This window comes from Anser cygnoides, chromosome 7 (assembly GCF_040182565.1).
Source record: "Anser cygnoides isolate HZ-2024a breed goose chromosome 7, Taihu_goose_T2T_genome, whole genome shotgun sequence".
Classification (NCBI taxonomy): domain Eukaryota; kingdom Metazoa; phylum Chordata; class Aves; order Anseriformes; family Anatidae; genus Anser; species Anser cygnoides.
Window position 1 is genome coordinate 34038570 of NC_089879.1, and position 16046 is coordinate 34054615.

General features: G+C 38.6%; 1 protein-coding gene across 15 annotated transcripts in view; it reads right to left on the reverse strand.

Moving 5' to 3' along the window:
• The window catches only part of ZMIZ1 (zinc finger MIZ-type containing 1), a 352884-nt gene that overhangs the window by 126284 nt on the left and 210554 nt on the right, over window positions 1-16046 (reverse strand). For all 15 annotated transcript variants that reach the window (XR_010832874.1, XM_048074827.2, XM_067000629.1 and 12 more), the window contains one exon: window positions 3830-3935. Coding sequence is in view for 14 of the 15 variants with exons in the window: in XM_048074827.2 (XP_047930784.1) it covers window positions 3830-3935 (106 nt within the window). In the remaining variant the exon portion in view is untranslated. The remainder of the gene's footprint in view (window positions 1-3829; window positions 3936-16046) is intronic.

Genomic DNA, 16046 nt, shown 5'->3' on the forward strand with positions numbered 1-16046 from the left:
GACCTTAAAATAAAGCTACCACATAACTTAAAATTTTGTACAGGAAGGGCAAAAGCAGAAGATACCATGCCCAAAATACGTTTAGATGCCCAAGCAGGCACTATTCTGAAAGAAAAACTCAGGCAGAGAGCTAGAAAGCCAGGAATACGCAAACACCAATGCACTTGCATACTAAGTGCAACTGAGGTTGCTGTAGTTTGAAAGTAAATGAGCATGCAGCCAACCTGCTGTGCCATTCCCTATAGGTGTCACAACAAGGCAAAGGAATTTGCCTTGGAAGGTTTGGGGAGCAGCTGTCACCAAAAGAGAGACATGCATTTTTAAAGGCTTTGTCATTTGTCTTCAGGGTGGGAAACGCTGTATTTGACCTCCTGCTGAGGCAGCAGCCCAGATGCAGCAGCATGGGCTAGAAGAATAAAAGGAGGCATCGCTATTATTTCAGGTACAAACACCAGAAAGCAGAGACAAAAGGCACAGTCATTAAACCATCATTACTATTTAAAAGCACATAGGACAACTTAATATTTTTCATGCCACACAGGTCTCCAGCCTCAAGGCATTCTCTGAAACAATTCACATTAGCTAATTGTTGACTATCTCAATGGCCAAGTAAAACACAGCAGACAAAAAAGCACAACATCAAATACTGTCTCAGGAACACTAGACTGTCCTGTTCTGTTTGGGAAATGCTACAGAGCTGACAGCTCTTGGTCTGTTCCCATGGCTTCCTCCTGCTAAGGCTATGCCACCTGAGAAAGCTTCTGTCCCCCCGGCTCCAGCTGTCCACCTCCCCACATCAGGTGTGCTCTGATCTGCCTTCCGCAGCTCGAGTAATCATTGCCTAACCTCTTCAGCTTACGTGAGGTGGGTTAGCAGGCAGCTACCACTACAGCTTTTTAAGCCAAGTGTCATGAAACCAGGTGGGGCTGACTGCCTGAGCCAGGGGTGTTTCTGGGCCTGCTGAGCAGCCAGCTGTGCTGCCCTCTGGCTCCAGCCCTGTCCCACCAGGGATAACCAAGACCATCGGGTACAGCCACGGGGACCCTAACTCTCACCTGGGCCCAGCAGAGAGAAACAGATGAACAGAAGATAACCAGCAAACACTTAGCTGGCACTCTGGACCTGGGGTGGTCCTCCTGCTGCGCTGACCAGAGCTGTAAAGCCCGAGAGCCACGGGTCACTTGCGGTGTCCCGGCCTCCAGGACGTCAGTCAACAGGCCTTGTCCTAGGCAGCACAGTGGCACTAACAGTGAGTGGTCCTCAAAAGGGTTTGGTGCAAATATTTTCCCCAGTGTTCACCTACTCTAATTTGGTTTAATTAGATAAGTGGTTTTTTTTGTTTTTCTCCTAATATTTCAGTGCACCAGAAACAATGCAACACAGACTAAAAACATTTCTGGAGCTATCCCTTTGGCGGCATTAAATCCCTACTTGGAGGAATGAATTCAAGCCGCTGTAAATTCCCCTTAAGCCTGGAGGAAGGGAAAAACATTCTTATTCATTAAAAATAATGCCATTTGGTATCTACATGAGAAAGTGACTGGAAGAAGTGTTGAAGGTGTCTTCAACAGATGTAACAAGGAAAAGAATGAGTTACTCAAATCCATATGGAAGAACCCCTGACAACTTAAGCAAATCGTGAAAGGCAGCTTTCAATGATACGCACCGTTTAAAAAATTAAAAAAAAAAAACACTCAACTTTTTAATGATAACTGAATGAGGGAGCAGATCCACCGTTGCTTTAGAAATCAGAAAATGTTAATACGTTCAGATGTTGAAATTAACAGTTTCAGAAAAAAATCAAGATAGTCTGAAACAATCTCACATTTGTAATCCTCACCTGTCAGTCTTTCAAGCTGCCCATTCAATGATGTAGCTCTCACAGGTCATATGTGAAGGTGACACCCTTAGAGTAGGTGTTACATGTGACATTTCACCAAAATGCATTATGGCGTGCCCTGAATTTTGACTACTTAATACAGACAAAATAAGCACTGCAAAACATGGTGTGGGTGGGCATGATGAAACCCCAGGAACAATTGGTGAAACAAGTATACACATGGTTAACCTAAGGTAGCTGTGAAACCTGATATGTAAGATCACTGAAAATAAATTGTACATGCATCTGGGAAGTAGGAAGGAAAGCAAATGACTGAAAAGAAGGTTTTTAATACACTGAGAGAAGAGCTCATGTTTTCATTACAATTTTCCCAGTATTGTATCAATTAACAATGGAAAGACTGAAATCTGTATGGATTGCTAGAGTAGTGAGTTGGACAAAAAAAAAAAAGGCAGGTATTCCCCCCAAATAATTATTTGTATAAATGAAACACTGAAACTGGGCTTTTCTAGGATATGACTGACCAACCAGTGGCTTTCAAGGTTATCCTCTCATGCCTGCTCCAAACAAAAAGGATTAGAACATGAAAAGATCCAAAGACTACCTTACCTCCACTAACACACTGATAGAGACCTCACACCTCAGAGACTAACACACACTCAGTAAGAACTTCCAAGAACAAAGGTATGACTACTTTTACTAGGTATATTTTCAAGGGAAAGAAATGTCTCAGTTAATGCGTTCATAGCAAGAAATCCTCAAACAACCCGTAAAAAAAAAAAAAAAAAAAAAAAGCCAAGAAGAGAAGTGATAGCTAACTATTGGAGAAACTTGCTATAAATTCAGAAAAAGGGAGATTGTGACTGGTCAACTGAAGGTTTTATCTTCCACACAGCTTTCCCAAAAGAAAATTAGACAGTTCATTGGACATTTAGTAAAATTAATAATCCCTTCCCATACAAAGGATTAATTAGTCCATTGAATATGTCATGATGTGAAAGCCACTTTGCACAAGGAACTGCTTAGAGCAGTTAGAACAAAAGATAGCCACGAGTGAAATAAATTTGAGGCTGGTAAGGACCAGAAAGTTACATGAAAACAAATGTTACCAACACGTAATCAGTTGACTACAAATTACTACTTCGGAGGAAGGTAACCTTTTCTGACATCCTAAAACTGGGACTGTATACCAGTTACTAACTAGAAAAGTTAACTGTTCCATTCCAGAGTGTAGATATCTGCCTTTTTTTCAAGTCAGTACACGTTATGTTGACACTTATCAGCTAAAAAAAAAGAACCAAAATTAAACTCTCCAGTTAAATAAAACACAATGTGAGAAGCAGAGACTCCCATGTACATTTTATACTTTCAACAATACAGGAAAACAATAGCAATACATCATAATCATTGATGTCCTACCCTATCAGAGCACCATAACAGATAATTGCCATAAAACACTAGGAAAAAAAGTGCTACGTAGTATTATCTTAATAGTGTTGTTACCTATTCTTGGCTTGAAATTCTATAGTGAATGAATAGACCTACAAGAAACTGTGGTACTTCTTTGCACAGACATATGCAGTCCAGGAATAAAAGTTTGGCAACAGATGTTTCAGACACTTACAGAATGAACATAAAAGATATAGAAAGGCTGACATACAACAGAAAATCAATGGTTTACCAAGATGGAGGGGTCTGAGTATGCTCATTTCCTCCCTAATACTATTGAACATCAGTGTTTCCGGAAGTTACGCTTCATCTATAAGATCAAACAAGGCTATGAACAGCACTAGTTGGGTAAAATGTTAATTCCCAAAGCCAATCATCCTCAGAACAGCATACCATTGAAATGCTAAAATCTGCAGCACTGCTACAACAGAACACTTGGTTGTTTTTTGTTTTTAAAAAAGCAATACAGTAGCAAGTAGTATTTATTAAGCATATAACCATCCAAGAAATCACTGATATACCAAAAAATGTTTTTCCTACCAGCTGATTTTGGAGTGAATTTGTCCCTGTTGGCTGCACATACTGCCAGTAGCCTGTATCCAAGATCCAAGTCAAATCCTTGCTGAGCTGCCACTCGACTAACCACCTGCAGAGGGAAATAAAGAAAGCTTCATTAAAGGTTACTTGAGCTCTTTGCAAAGTTACTTTAAGCTGCTTATCAGCACTAATGTTAGACAACTGAATCTGCTGTTGCAAAATCCACAGCACAAATGTGATATGAGGCATTGTTCTCCCATAGTTCCCAGTGCAAGCACAGCAAAGAGAACACATGAATCTCTTCTGGTGATCTCGTTATTTGACCATGTGCCAGAAGAAAGGCCTGACAGTTCATTTGAAGTTGGAGGGAAAAAGCTTTTCCAGAAAGTAGTGCAGGAGGACCATATGCAAAGATTATACAGAATATACTTCACTATACTTGAGAATTTGTGATGAAAAAATCTCCTAAGTCTCTGTCCCTGGGTCACAAATAGTTCCTGGCCTTGTCTTGAAGAGCATGGCTCACATCCCCTAGGTTAAAATGCCCTCCTCCTCATTGATGCAGTGTTCTCCTCTGCTGTGATCCGTGTCACAGTTGCTGCATTTCAACAATACAGTATTGCAAAGCCCACTTACTAGACTTCTCAAATAAATAGGCCTGTGCCTATTTGACAAACACATAAATACGAAGAGAAGGGTTTTTGTTTGGTTGGTTGGTTGGTTGGTTAGGTTTTTTTTGATTTCTCCTGGTAAACGGGAGCTGATCTAGAAGGAATCTAAATTTCTTGTAGGACTAGCTAAACTAGGCAAGTGAAAGACTGGGGTCAAGGATGAAAAGTAGTCAACTGTTTCTCCAAGCCAGCAACGCAGCTATCAGCCAAGAATGTATCCTCATAAAAATCTGCATAGTATAAACACAATACTGTGGTCATTCTGGGCAAACTATGCTACAGTTATACACAGCAGAGCTTTTACATTGCCTTCTGGTTCCACAGGATGACTTCAGACTCAGAGGCATGGATAAAAACATTATTCTTAACACTTCCATTATCACTTTGCATTGAACCAGTGGTCAAAGAACTCCAAAGGAAACAAAACACCATTTCCTTGGGTGAAGCAAAACAAAGTCCTAATCCTAAATAGCTTACAATACAACAACATATCCTTTTCCCACCCCTATTCTGAAAGCTTATTTCTAAATCAGTGATAGTGCAATTACCTGTGCCCAGCACTGACTTCCCAAAGAAGCAACAACATAAACCAGTAAGGAACCAAGATACGTGATAACCTACAGACAGTAAATAAATGCAGTATTCTGGCCTACCTACTGAACATTATTACATGAACCTTATTATTTTGAACTTTCTTCCATTATCCACTTTCCCTAATTAACAGTAAAGAATTAGATTTCTCTCTTAAGAAAGAATTATCACGGATAATGTTCCTGGTTAGATTTTTGTTGTTGTTGTTTTTCCTATTAATTTAGAAATTACAGATTCATCTGAATTTATCAAGTGGGAGTGACTCCTCTCTATCCTTTTTAACCCTCTCAATCTCAAAATAGAGCAGTAGAGAGCTTCAGGGGAATCAAATGAGAATTCAGGATAATCAATAAAACAATACGCAACCGAAGAACATTGTTTTATCTCCTGTTTCTCTTTAAAATTGACTAAGTTGTAGATAGGAAAGAAAAATAATTTGGGAGGAAAGCTGCAATTATTTTTGGTAAGTCACAAAACAGCCAACTTGATAGATCAACCTTTAATCTTTTACACACAACAGTCTGATGGTTCTTGAAATCATTAAGAGGCTGGGTCCAAACTTGCAACATTTAGATAAAAATAAAAACAAACAAAAACAAGGAAAAGAGCAACAGGAGAAAAACAGGATATTTCACACTTCATGAAAAGTCAGCAATAGGAGGTAAGACTGGTGGTTTGCTGTGAGATCCAAGGGACACTGATGTCTAACCGTTCTCCTTTTCCTACTTCCAGTATCACCACAGTTCGGCCACTGACAGGTACACACTAGACAAGGGTACCACACCAGAAGGAAGCAGACAGAGATCCTTTTTAAAAAATAAGTCTTGTTAAGGGCTTCTGAGAGCACTGTGCCATTAATGTGTAAACATTATTTAAATTTCTTCAGGTACCATCCTGCACCATCATAAAGCAACTCGCCTCAGGCTTAGGCCTTAAAAAAAAAGGAGAAAGGACACTCCCATTTTCTGTTTTGAAAAAAGCATATGATCATCAAACTACCCATTCTGAAACTGATCAGGAATGAAGGTAGATACACCTGCTCTTCATTGAGAGCACGATAACTTAAAAAAATGCATCATATATGCTTTATATATATCATATATACCATATACGCGAACATATGCTTAGTTCATTGTAAAATGTGCAGCTATGAATACACAGGTACCATTAGCCAGTGGTCAAGTCAGAACTCTGAACTGACATCCTGCTAATTATGCAAAACAAAATCTCTAGGATAATACAGGAAATAGAAAAAATCATAAACTCCTGAGCCCAGGAAAGCTGATCTATGATTGCAATGTCTTCACTAAAGAGGCTGGAAAGCCTGGGCTAGTTTGGGTCCCAACAGCAGGCCGAGGCTTACTCTGTTACACTTTAGTTCAACAGCAGTGTACTTCTCTGAATTTCCTCTACCAGTCAGCAACAACACTGTTATGTACCCTGCCATGTCTGATGGAAAGCAGACGTCCCCAGTGTTGACCATACCCTGGTGGCCAAAGGACTATCTTGTGCAGGCCCACACGGCATGGGTCAGCAAGCACGGCAAGTGGGTTACCAAAGCGAGAGGACGCAGAACCTGAATTTGTTAGTCTAGAGAAGCCAGCCAATCAACTGTTACTTTTTGCTCAAGTTTTTCATCAAAAATGTGAAGGAAAACAAATTAAAAAATCACTTCTGTTAACAGAAATAAATCTAAACTCAAGACTTTTTCCACAGAAAAAGAGGACAGAAAAACATCCTTCCCTCAAAAGAGTAACAGCAAAACCAGCAACTACCTAATTGAAAACAAACATTTCTAATAAAATATCCATTTTGCAAAGAGTTATTTTCCACCCGTATTTTTCTCCTACCCAATCCAGTAAGGCTGGAAGAGGCCACATGAAGCAAACTGCTCCAGCAGTGCTCAGGAGTGCGTACCGGGCCCTGCTGCTCTCCCAGCCTTCAGATGTTATGTACTGCTCCTCATAGATACACCAGGTCACTTTTTTTTGGTCCAGTTTCTTCACAGGCTCAAAAATTTTTGCATTAATTGTATTTTAAAGTCCTTCCATCAACTGTAACAGCTGAAGACTTACTTTTATTTTAAACTGCAAGTTGAACAGAGCGGTTTGTACACCCTGCAAAGATCATGTTGCAGGTTGCCCACCGGTGCACAGAGACATTGCTTCATTTCTTACACTGCTCACTGGGTAGTGAGAAGGCCTTCCTCCTGTGAACGTGCACACCAGGGATTTCCTATCCTTTTAAATATTAAAACACTGGGATTCTCAGAAACAAGATGACAAATGCGTCATAGGAATATGATCCAGAAAATGCAAAGAATCAACTAGAAACCAGATGGTAAATTTAATATATTCAGTTCAGCAGACCCTGATGATATTTACCTTAGAGTGCCTCAAAGGAAGCAGCCTGGGCAAACCTTGTAACTGCTAATGATTATCTTCAGGAATTCATTCAAGGCAGAGGCCTTAGAAGCACATCAAATGTCTGTTTTTGAGACGGTGGAAAGGTGAACCTTAGAAATTACAGTTACCCAGACTGATAACAAAATAAATTACTAAACCAATATTATGCGAGTAATATAGAAAATCATCATGAATCCATCAGCACAGTGCAGTTTTCTTCTTTGACAAGTTAACTGGCCTTGTAAGTGTACGGAAAGTACTAGATGACATGTATCTTAACTCTAACATGCCTTTTGACATTGCCCTACAAGACACTGTCATAACAGATGAACATAACCTAGATGACGTTAGTATAAACTTTACTCAGATTATTGATTAATAGTCCTCTGTCAAATCATAACTTGTCCTGGATACAGGCCATTTCTATGTATTCAGTTTTGACTTGGACAATGAAACTGGGTAACTTGCAAAACTTCAGATGATGACATGCAGAGGAGTCTGCAAACACTTAAGAGAGCAGGGTGAGAGTTTAAAATAATCTTGATAAACTGGAAAAGTGTTCCAAAAATTAAACACGTATGAAATATTATAAATGGATAGAGAAATCAGATGCCCAAACAGAAAATTAAGCATAACTGGTTAGGCAGAAATACTGAGGACATGAATTCGGAGGTCAACAGCAAGTATATGGTTTTGAAAGTAAAGCTCTAAAAAACGTATCAATAACTTGATTTTAATCTAAGAAGATAAAATTGGCAGAAGATGCAAGGTTAGGCTTCAAATACATAGAAAGCTTTCTTACAGGTGATGTGAATCAACTGTCCCTTGTGTATACAAAATATGTAACTCGAATTCATCTGCTCAACGTACAAGTGACTGGGATAAATATTGGAAAAATTTTGAGATGTTAAAGACCGTCAAACAATGGAACAGTCTGTCAATCTCTCTGGAGTTTGGGAGTGGGGCAATTTTTAGCAGACTACACGGTATCTTTAAGACATCCAATGCGTCATAGGAATATGATTCAGAAAATGCAAAGAACCAATTAGAAGATCATTGGTAAAGTTAATATATTCTAGTCAGTAGACCCTGATGAAATTTACCTTAGGGAAAAAGAATGGACACCATGTCCCCTTAAGTCCTTCCCAAGCCAAATCTCAGCAATTGCTGACATCTATTGCTGGCTGGAGCCACCCAATTCTGCTTGAACCCTACCCCAGGAACACTCCCAAGTTTGAAAACTCCTGTGATTTAGATCCTAACTCGGGTAACAGTACTCTGATCAGGCAGGATCGAATCAACATGGTTTCAATTATCCATTCAATGTTATGGTTAAGTGATCTGATACCCACTTGCAAACATACTTGGGCTTTCTCTACTGCAAATTCAAGTTCAGCACACAGGCAAAAATTCAGACAACACACAGGTGGCACCATGTGTTCAAACATGACTTCATTTTGCAATGTTGTAAGCATGCATCTTAGTTGGTCTAAGCACACATGCTATGAAATTCAGTTGAAATTTAGTAGCAGATTAAAGAAAAAAAAGCATTTGCCAACGATACCACAGTCCAAAACTGGGATACACACTCAGTAATCCTCTATGTTATTTTACAGCCTTATTTCCTAACATATTTCCTATTTATACTAGCAACACCTAGTTTTTATTTTAATGGTGGTACAGTACTGATGACTATTTCAAGTTCTGTCTTTAAAGTAACATATATCTTATTTGCAAGCAAACTTTAATCTAATAGTAACCACCAATAAGAAAATCTGATTTCCAAAAACCTTTCAAATCTTTAATCTGGACAGTACTGCATTCATACCTGACATTTCACACTCACCACCTGTGACACAGCTCTGCAGAGTTCCAGATGGCTGAACTCTCAGAGTCACTGATAGTATGAGCAAAATTATTAGAGTTAAGTTTTAATAATGGAAAAAGCAGAGAAATTCAGCTACCCACTTCTTTCTCCTCTGCTGAATTTAACTCCAATACTTTGTTTTTATTGCTGCTGTTTTTCCCCTTTTGCAAGACTAAGGAGCTACACCATAGCAAGCTCCCCTCCCTGCCCTTCTTGTCATCACACCACGAAGTACTGGAACAATGTAGCTCTTAACCTAACAGGCCTGTTAATCAAGAGGGTTATATGGCTGCTTATTACAAAACTCCCTTCCCATTATGTTGCACTTTCAAAGAATCTCTTAACTAGCAGCAGTCAAGAGCACCCCCCCCTGCTGGCATCAGAATGAATTTTTCCAATTCAATTTGCTGGCTGCTCAAAACTAAAAATGCCAGCTGATTGCTAGTTCAGACAGCTCTGTGTTCAGCCACTTGTGCATACTTGAAATTATCTGAATGCAGTTTGAAGACTACAGCAGAAATTTTGTAATTAGAATTCTGCAATGTAGATGGTAATTTTTCCCCCTCGGTAACACACAGAGATCAGATAAACAGGAAGCAAATTGAAGAATTTTGCAACATGAATGGTGATCTGCTTCAAACAGAAAAAAGGGAAAAGGAGGAAGATATCTTTGTGATCTGAAGCCCTGGTCGGACAAGACTCTTACATTCTAGTTACAGAAGAGCTGTCTCAACAATGCAGACAATCAAAGCAGGTGAGTGAAGTTACACGTCGTCAGCCAGTTTCTGGCTTGTGATGCTTGAAAACAGACATTAAGTAGGTTCTGAAAATGTAAAAGACCCTATTCAAACTAGGGTTTTCTTAAATCTATTTCCCATTGAATTAGGTGGATAAGGACTGTATTTTCAAAATAAAATTAACTACTATACCTGCTGTCTACTTCTTGGTCACTTCCTGAAAAAATGAAGCAGACCATGCAGAATAAGGATACCTGCTCCTTTACTCCCTCCTCCTCTCCTATGCATGTCTCTAACAAGCATAAGCATAGAAGAGAAGGTTCCCGTACTTAATCACCTCCATCTGAAATTTTCTCCCAGAGGAAAAAATGCAAGATTTTCACTTTAATAAAGCCAGCTGATCGCTGGGTCACTGCAATGCCATTGCCACCTGAGTCCTGACAGGTTTTGAACAATGATATGGATGAAACATACAGTCATCACACAAAGAAAGTGATACAGAAATACAAAAAACATTTTAATTTTGACAGCAACACATTTCAAAAAAAATGCTTTAAAGCTGTAAAACAACCCATGCCTTGACTAGCAAAATCAAGTTTAAAAAAAGGGCTTTAGGATATCATGAGCTCATATGACAGCCAGTAACACTGAGTTATTTGGTAGCATTACGAGCTGCTCTGGGGAGGAGCGTTCTGTGCCTGCTGGCTGTACTCCGACAGTACAGCATGTACACAGCCCCAAAGCGCTGTGATGCACTGCAAACACAAAAACGTGTGTTTAACAAATGCATGGAGAGAGGATGACGGAAACAAGATTTCTTCCATGTGAACTTATTGCTCTAGTCTTGGGATACAACGACCAAATGCAACATTTCTAGGGCTCTAAAGGGCAGCTGCATCCTGCTGTTTTCTGGGTATAGATGTGCTGAACCAACTCTTCCATCTGCAATTACTCTAATTCAGATCTTAACCTGATTTGAAAAGTGATTTTTGATGTCACATGCTGATTTTTGATTATGTACTTTCTGCATTAAGCAGAATGAACCCAGCCAGGTGTGAAGTCACTGTAGCAGCATATACCTTGTGAAGACATTAGCTTGATTTTGTTGTTTTTGCTGTCTGAGGCATCCTGTTGTGGAAACCTGACGTTATTCAAAGATATGGCTCTTGTTCTAATTTTTTTTAATGAACTATGTTTAATTACATATTGTCTGAGCTAAAAAAGGATTTCTGTATCATGAAACTGACAGCAGCTTTTTTGTTCTTAAAATGACCTGAAAAATCTCAACAGCCTGAAGTCCAGGATTTTCTGAGGAGAAATGCCATTAAAAACGGTATCATACCATGCATCGCTATCACTAAAAATGAACCTATAGGAGATAGTTCCACCCATAATGTTTTTTCAGCAATTTTCTTCAGTATTACAGAGACCTAGTAAGAGCTACAAGCAGTACAAAAGATTTCATTTAAAACTGTGATGTTCAGAGAGAGTAGAGGTAGGAGTGTAGCTTTGGGTGTACTTTTAATTTAAAGAGGAAATAGTTCTTAAACAAACATGCATGAATATCTCACATCTGATTACTGAGGTAGACCCAGCATTCAGAGATGAAATCTTGACCAGTAAGATAGCTGGGAGAATAAATACATTTTTAATGAAAGACTAAATGTTGCTTTTTGTGGGCAAACTGGGGTAGGAATTTCCATCTTTCAGATGAAAAGAGGCCCTAGGTCTTAACCATGGTGGTCAATCACCCCATTTTTCACAAGAGACGCTCTATTACATTCAGTGCTTTGGCCAACAGCCAACTCAGGTAAGCACATCCTGTTTTCCTAAATTCCTCCTACCGTCCAAAACTGTCCTGGTGTTAGGATTTCATTTGACCTACCCTGTAGGTACAGTCAGAGAGTAAGTACACACAGCTGTGCTTCTTTTCCCCCTTTTATTTCCTTTTCAGGCACGCTGCTGCAGACCCCTAAAGAACGATGAACTCCGTGCATTGTAACGCTGAAGCACAGTGAGAGACCAAAGCAATGCCTTTATTGTCCTTCCCTGAAAGCAGCTGAAGACAAGTCTGTAAATCTGTCCATTTTGCTCTCAGCTGTCCCCTGGTTTCCATTTTTACTGCAGCGCAGACACAAAAGGTAGCCATGCCCTCGGTGGGATCATTTACATGTTAAACTGTTCAGCAAGAGCAGATCTATGGGATGAGACTAGAGTGGATCTGCAAAAAGGCAGAAAAGAGTGAGACAACCTTGTCCAGCCAAACCAGGGTTATTTTTCTAACTGCTGTGTAGTAATATAAGCTATTTATTTTAAACAAAAGTAAGGTAGTGCCATATGCAGCAGGTTTTCAAATAAAAATAATCCCATTCCTAAACTTATCAATAATACTAGTCTTATCATAAAATAATCTCATCCCAGAGTGCTTTATTAACTGTGAACCCTAGAATCAGAAACTGTTGTGGAAAGTGGAGGCAATTTTACAGCTCCCTCTAACACTATGCAAGAGCTAGTCACAAACCAAAAATCATATCCACTGCAATTTCGGGAATTTCAGAATGAAGGATTTCCATGATCATCATTCTTTTTTTTTTTTTTTTTTTTTTGGCCTATGGACAGTTCTGTTTGTTTTCAAAATACCTACTCTTGAAGAGTAACACCCAGCTTTCCTTGGCAGGTTAGAAAGGAGTTTATTGTCCCTGAGAAAGGACATAATTTGTTTACGTGTGCTCCATCAAAGCTGCTAAAGGCAATTTTTCTGTAGCCTGTAACTGGCAGGAAAGAAAACACATTCAAAGCTGACCCCTCCCTCTTTGACTTTTTATTTATCTGTTTAAATGTTTTTGTTTGTTTTATAAATTTATATTACCTGCTCACTTTGGTGATTTTCTATACCAGGTGAACATAAAAAGGTAAGCTGTTAAACTAGCGTCCATCGGACCTGTTTGAACATAATGGCGATGAATGCACAATCACACTTTGTTTTTTTTCTTACAAGGGTCTCAGCTTTCAAGGCTTAGTTCATGAAAATATAATTTATTTTTATAGCATTAAGATGCCATAGGTTTACCCACGTGCCCTAAACCTTTCCTCTTTAACTCTTTGCACTTCACGTTTTTTTCTTAGGCCTTGATAGCATCAGTGTCAGTTCTTGAAATAACTAGCTGAAGTTATTCCACCTCTACAGGAATAATCATTAAAAGGTTTCTACGTAACAAATGCAGGGTATTTAGCTAGCTAAACAAAGCCTGTTAACAGGCTTTAACTGACAGCTGTCTGTCTGGTAAATTTTCAGCTGCTGTAACAAATCCTGAGTTTGTTTTTGAGATAAGAATACCCACACCTATTATTCTGCATAGATCATCACTGGAGCCTAGAAATATCAAGTTTAACTCCAGTAGTATCACGTACTGATACACAATAATTATCTACCACTCACAGCCAGTATGTATACTGTGCACATCTATTACACACAAAAAGAAAGAACACTGGACATGTGTTGATGTTGCACGTGCTCTCTGTTTTGCACATGCTCTCTGTTTAGCTAACTTACGAAATTTTCCAGTCACTAAGATTTCCGTAAGTGCTAGCATTAAAATGTAAGCACAGGAAACCTTCTGTGACAGCCTACTGTAGATGTTATTAGCAAAAGAAGCAATTCTGTAAGTGAAGCTGGAAGCTTTACTGCTGATGCCCAAGCAGAATATTTCCAAGACCATTCTTCTGCATCCATTCAGGTTCTGTTAGACCGGCAACAGGAATAAAAACATACTGTTGTTATAAAGTGAATCAGACATTACCAAGAGTTCAGACAAGAAGATGGTGCATAGAACAAACAGAATTACTTCTTAAGAACCACTCCTTAGATTAAAGCATAATCAAGATTTTGAGTGCCTTTTCTTTTTATTAATATGATTAATTCTACTTGGTTAATTTTTGCAAAAATATAGTAGAAACGACTTGACTGAGGCAAAGAATATGTTATACCTGCAGAGCTACCATTAAATTGGCTATTCATAATACAACAGATGTGTTTTGATGCTCTGTCATTACATCTGATGCATTTAAACTTTGATGTGCGTGAATGGATGGTTTGTTCATTCCTGAGACAGCTTGCCCTTCTTCAGCCATGACATTAATATATTTCAATTTGGATTAGGATACACTGTGTTACCCTCTAGTAGGATATGATTTCATATCCTTTGACGGTTCCAGGAACAGTTTAGTGTAGTGCTTTTTCCCTGGTCAGAGAGCTAACAGAATAGTGTCATAAGAGAAAAAAATCCTTCTGTACACTAAAGAGGAGGAGCCTTATAAGCAAGCGTCTTTAGTATTTACAGCTTTTCAGAAATAAATGCACTTGCCCTTAGGAATCCATGGAACTCAAATGTTATAATGATGGTAGAGACTACTTGTTTTAAAAAGCATATCCCGAAAGTATGAGAATTTTAAAGTAATCTGTTTTTGAAGGTCATTTCAAATACTGGCAAAATAAAACAATAATCCTGCTCTAGTGGTTGAACATACTTTCATACAGATTTTTCATTTTTCTTTTCTTTTAGCATAATCTTCACAAAGAAAAACACCGATAAACTTTGTCAGTATTACTAAAAATTGGCTCTTGGTAGTACAGAATATGCCACTAAGCAAACTAACGTTAAATTTACTTGTGATATTCCAGTGTTTCAGGTGCCCTTCTCTTTATTATTATTATTTTTTAATTTCTGAATAATTGCCCTGTAAACAGACTTAATTTTTATACATTTTAAACATTTTTATTAAATAAAGGTAGATAAATTTTCCTGTAAGATGAGTAAACAAGGAGCCTTAACATCCACCCTTGATATACCTGGAAGAAAACTGTTTAAAAAGAGGCTATATATAAAGCGAGCTCAGATAGAATGATTTTTTAAAAAGGAAAAAAAGGAGACCTTGCCTACTGTACTGCTATGCACTAGGAAGAACCAGGAATTATCACACTCTTGGGTTGTAGCAATATAAGAAACAATATTTAATGGGAAGCAGCAAGAAGTATATACACTGTGAGAAATGAAAGAATATCTTAATTAGAGGAATTTTACTGTTAGGAACAAGAAACCGTTCTATTCCTTACCATTTATATGCATTCTACATATCCTCTGTATTTATCATCTAACACAAAACAAGCCAACAGGTTAAGTTCCTGTGTTTTTTCCTTGCTAGGAGTATAATGAAATTACACGATATGATAAAGACGATGCTGCCAGTCAGTTCCTACGCTGCAGATAGTGCTTTATTCTGTAGCAAGCTTGGGAAAGGGGGGATTTCATGTCACCCACTTCATAGTTCAGGGAGGACTATGAAGCAAAGCAATACATGCTGTTCAAATGCTAACAGTCCTTAGACAATAAGGGTTGTTTTTTCTTTCCTGCTTGTCAGGAAAGAAAAAAAAAAAAAAAAAGTATTTTCATTTCCACGTACTCTGCTAACAAGATGATGTGTGTTTTCTCTCACTGTTTTTCGGGGAGCATTTCTTTCTCTCTTTCCTTTTGCTCTGTGAGGACAGTGAATCACTAGCAGTCAGACCTTATTTTGACCCTGCACTTGGGCAGGACTGCAGGTCTGCTTATGTAGAAAGAAAAGATTTAAACAGCAAGGAAGTCGCAGGTCAGATTTACAGTGTTCTACCATAGGTCTGCAGAGAAATACTGTGTTTGGGTTGCCTAAGCATGCTTGAGTTGGATGTCTCCTTTCCTGAATGCTAACCTCAAAATGCTACCTAAGTTTCTAAAAACTATAAATAAAATGCATTTATGGTCACACACCACAACCATCGCGTTTATTCACGGTTGAAGTTATATATCAAAGGTAACTTTCACTTCACACACAAGCTTTAAGTATCATATATTTGGACTCTACTAACATTTCTGATTTTTTTTTGTTTCTGTTTTTCTGTTTGGAAGTACGATA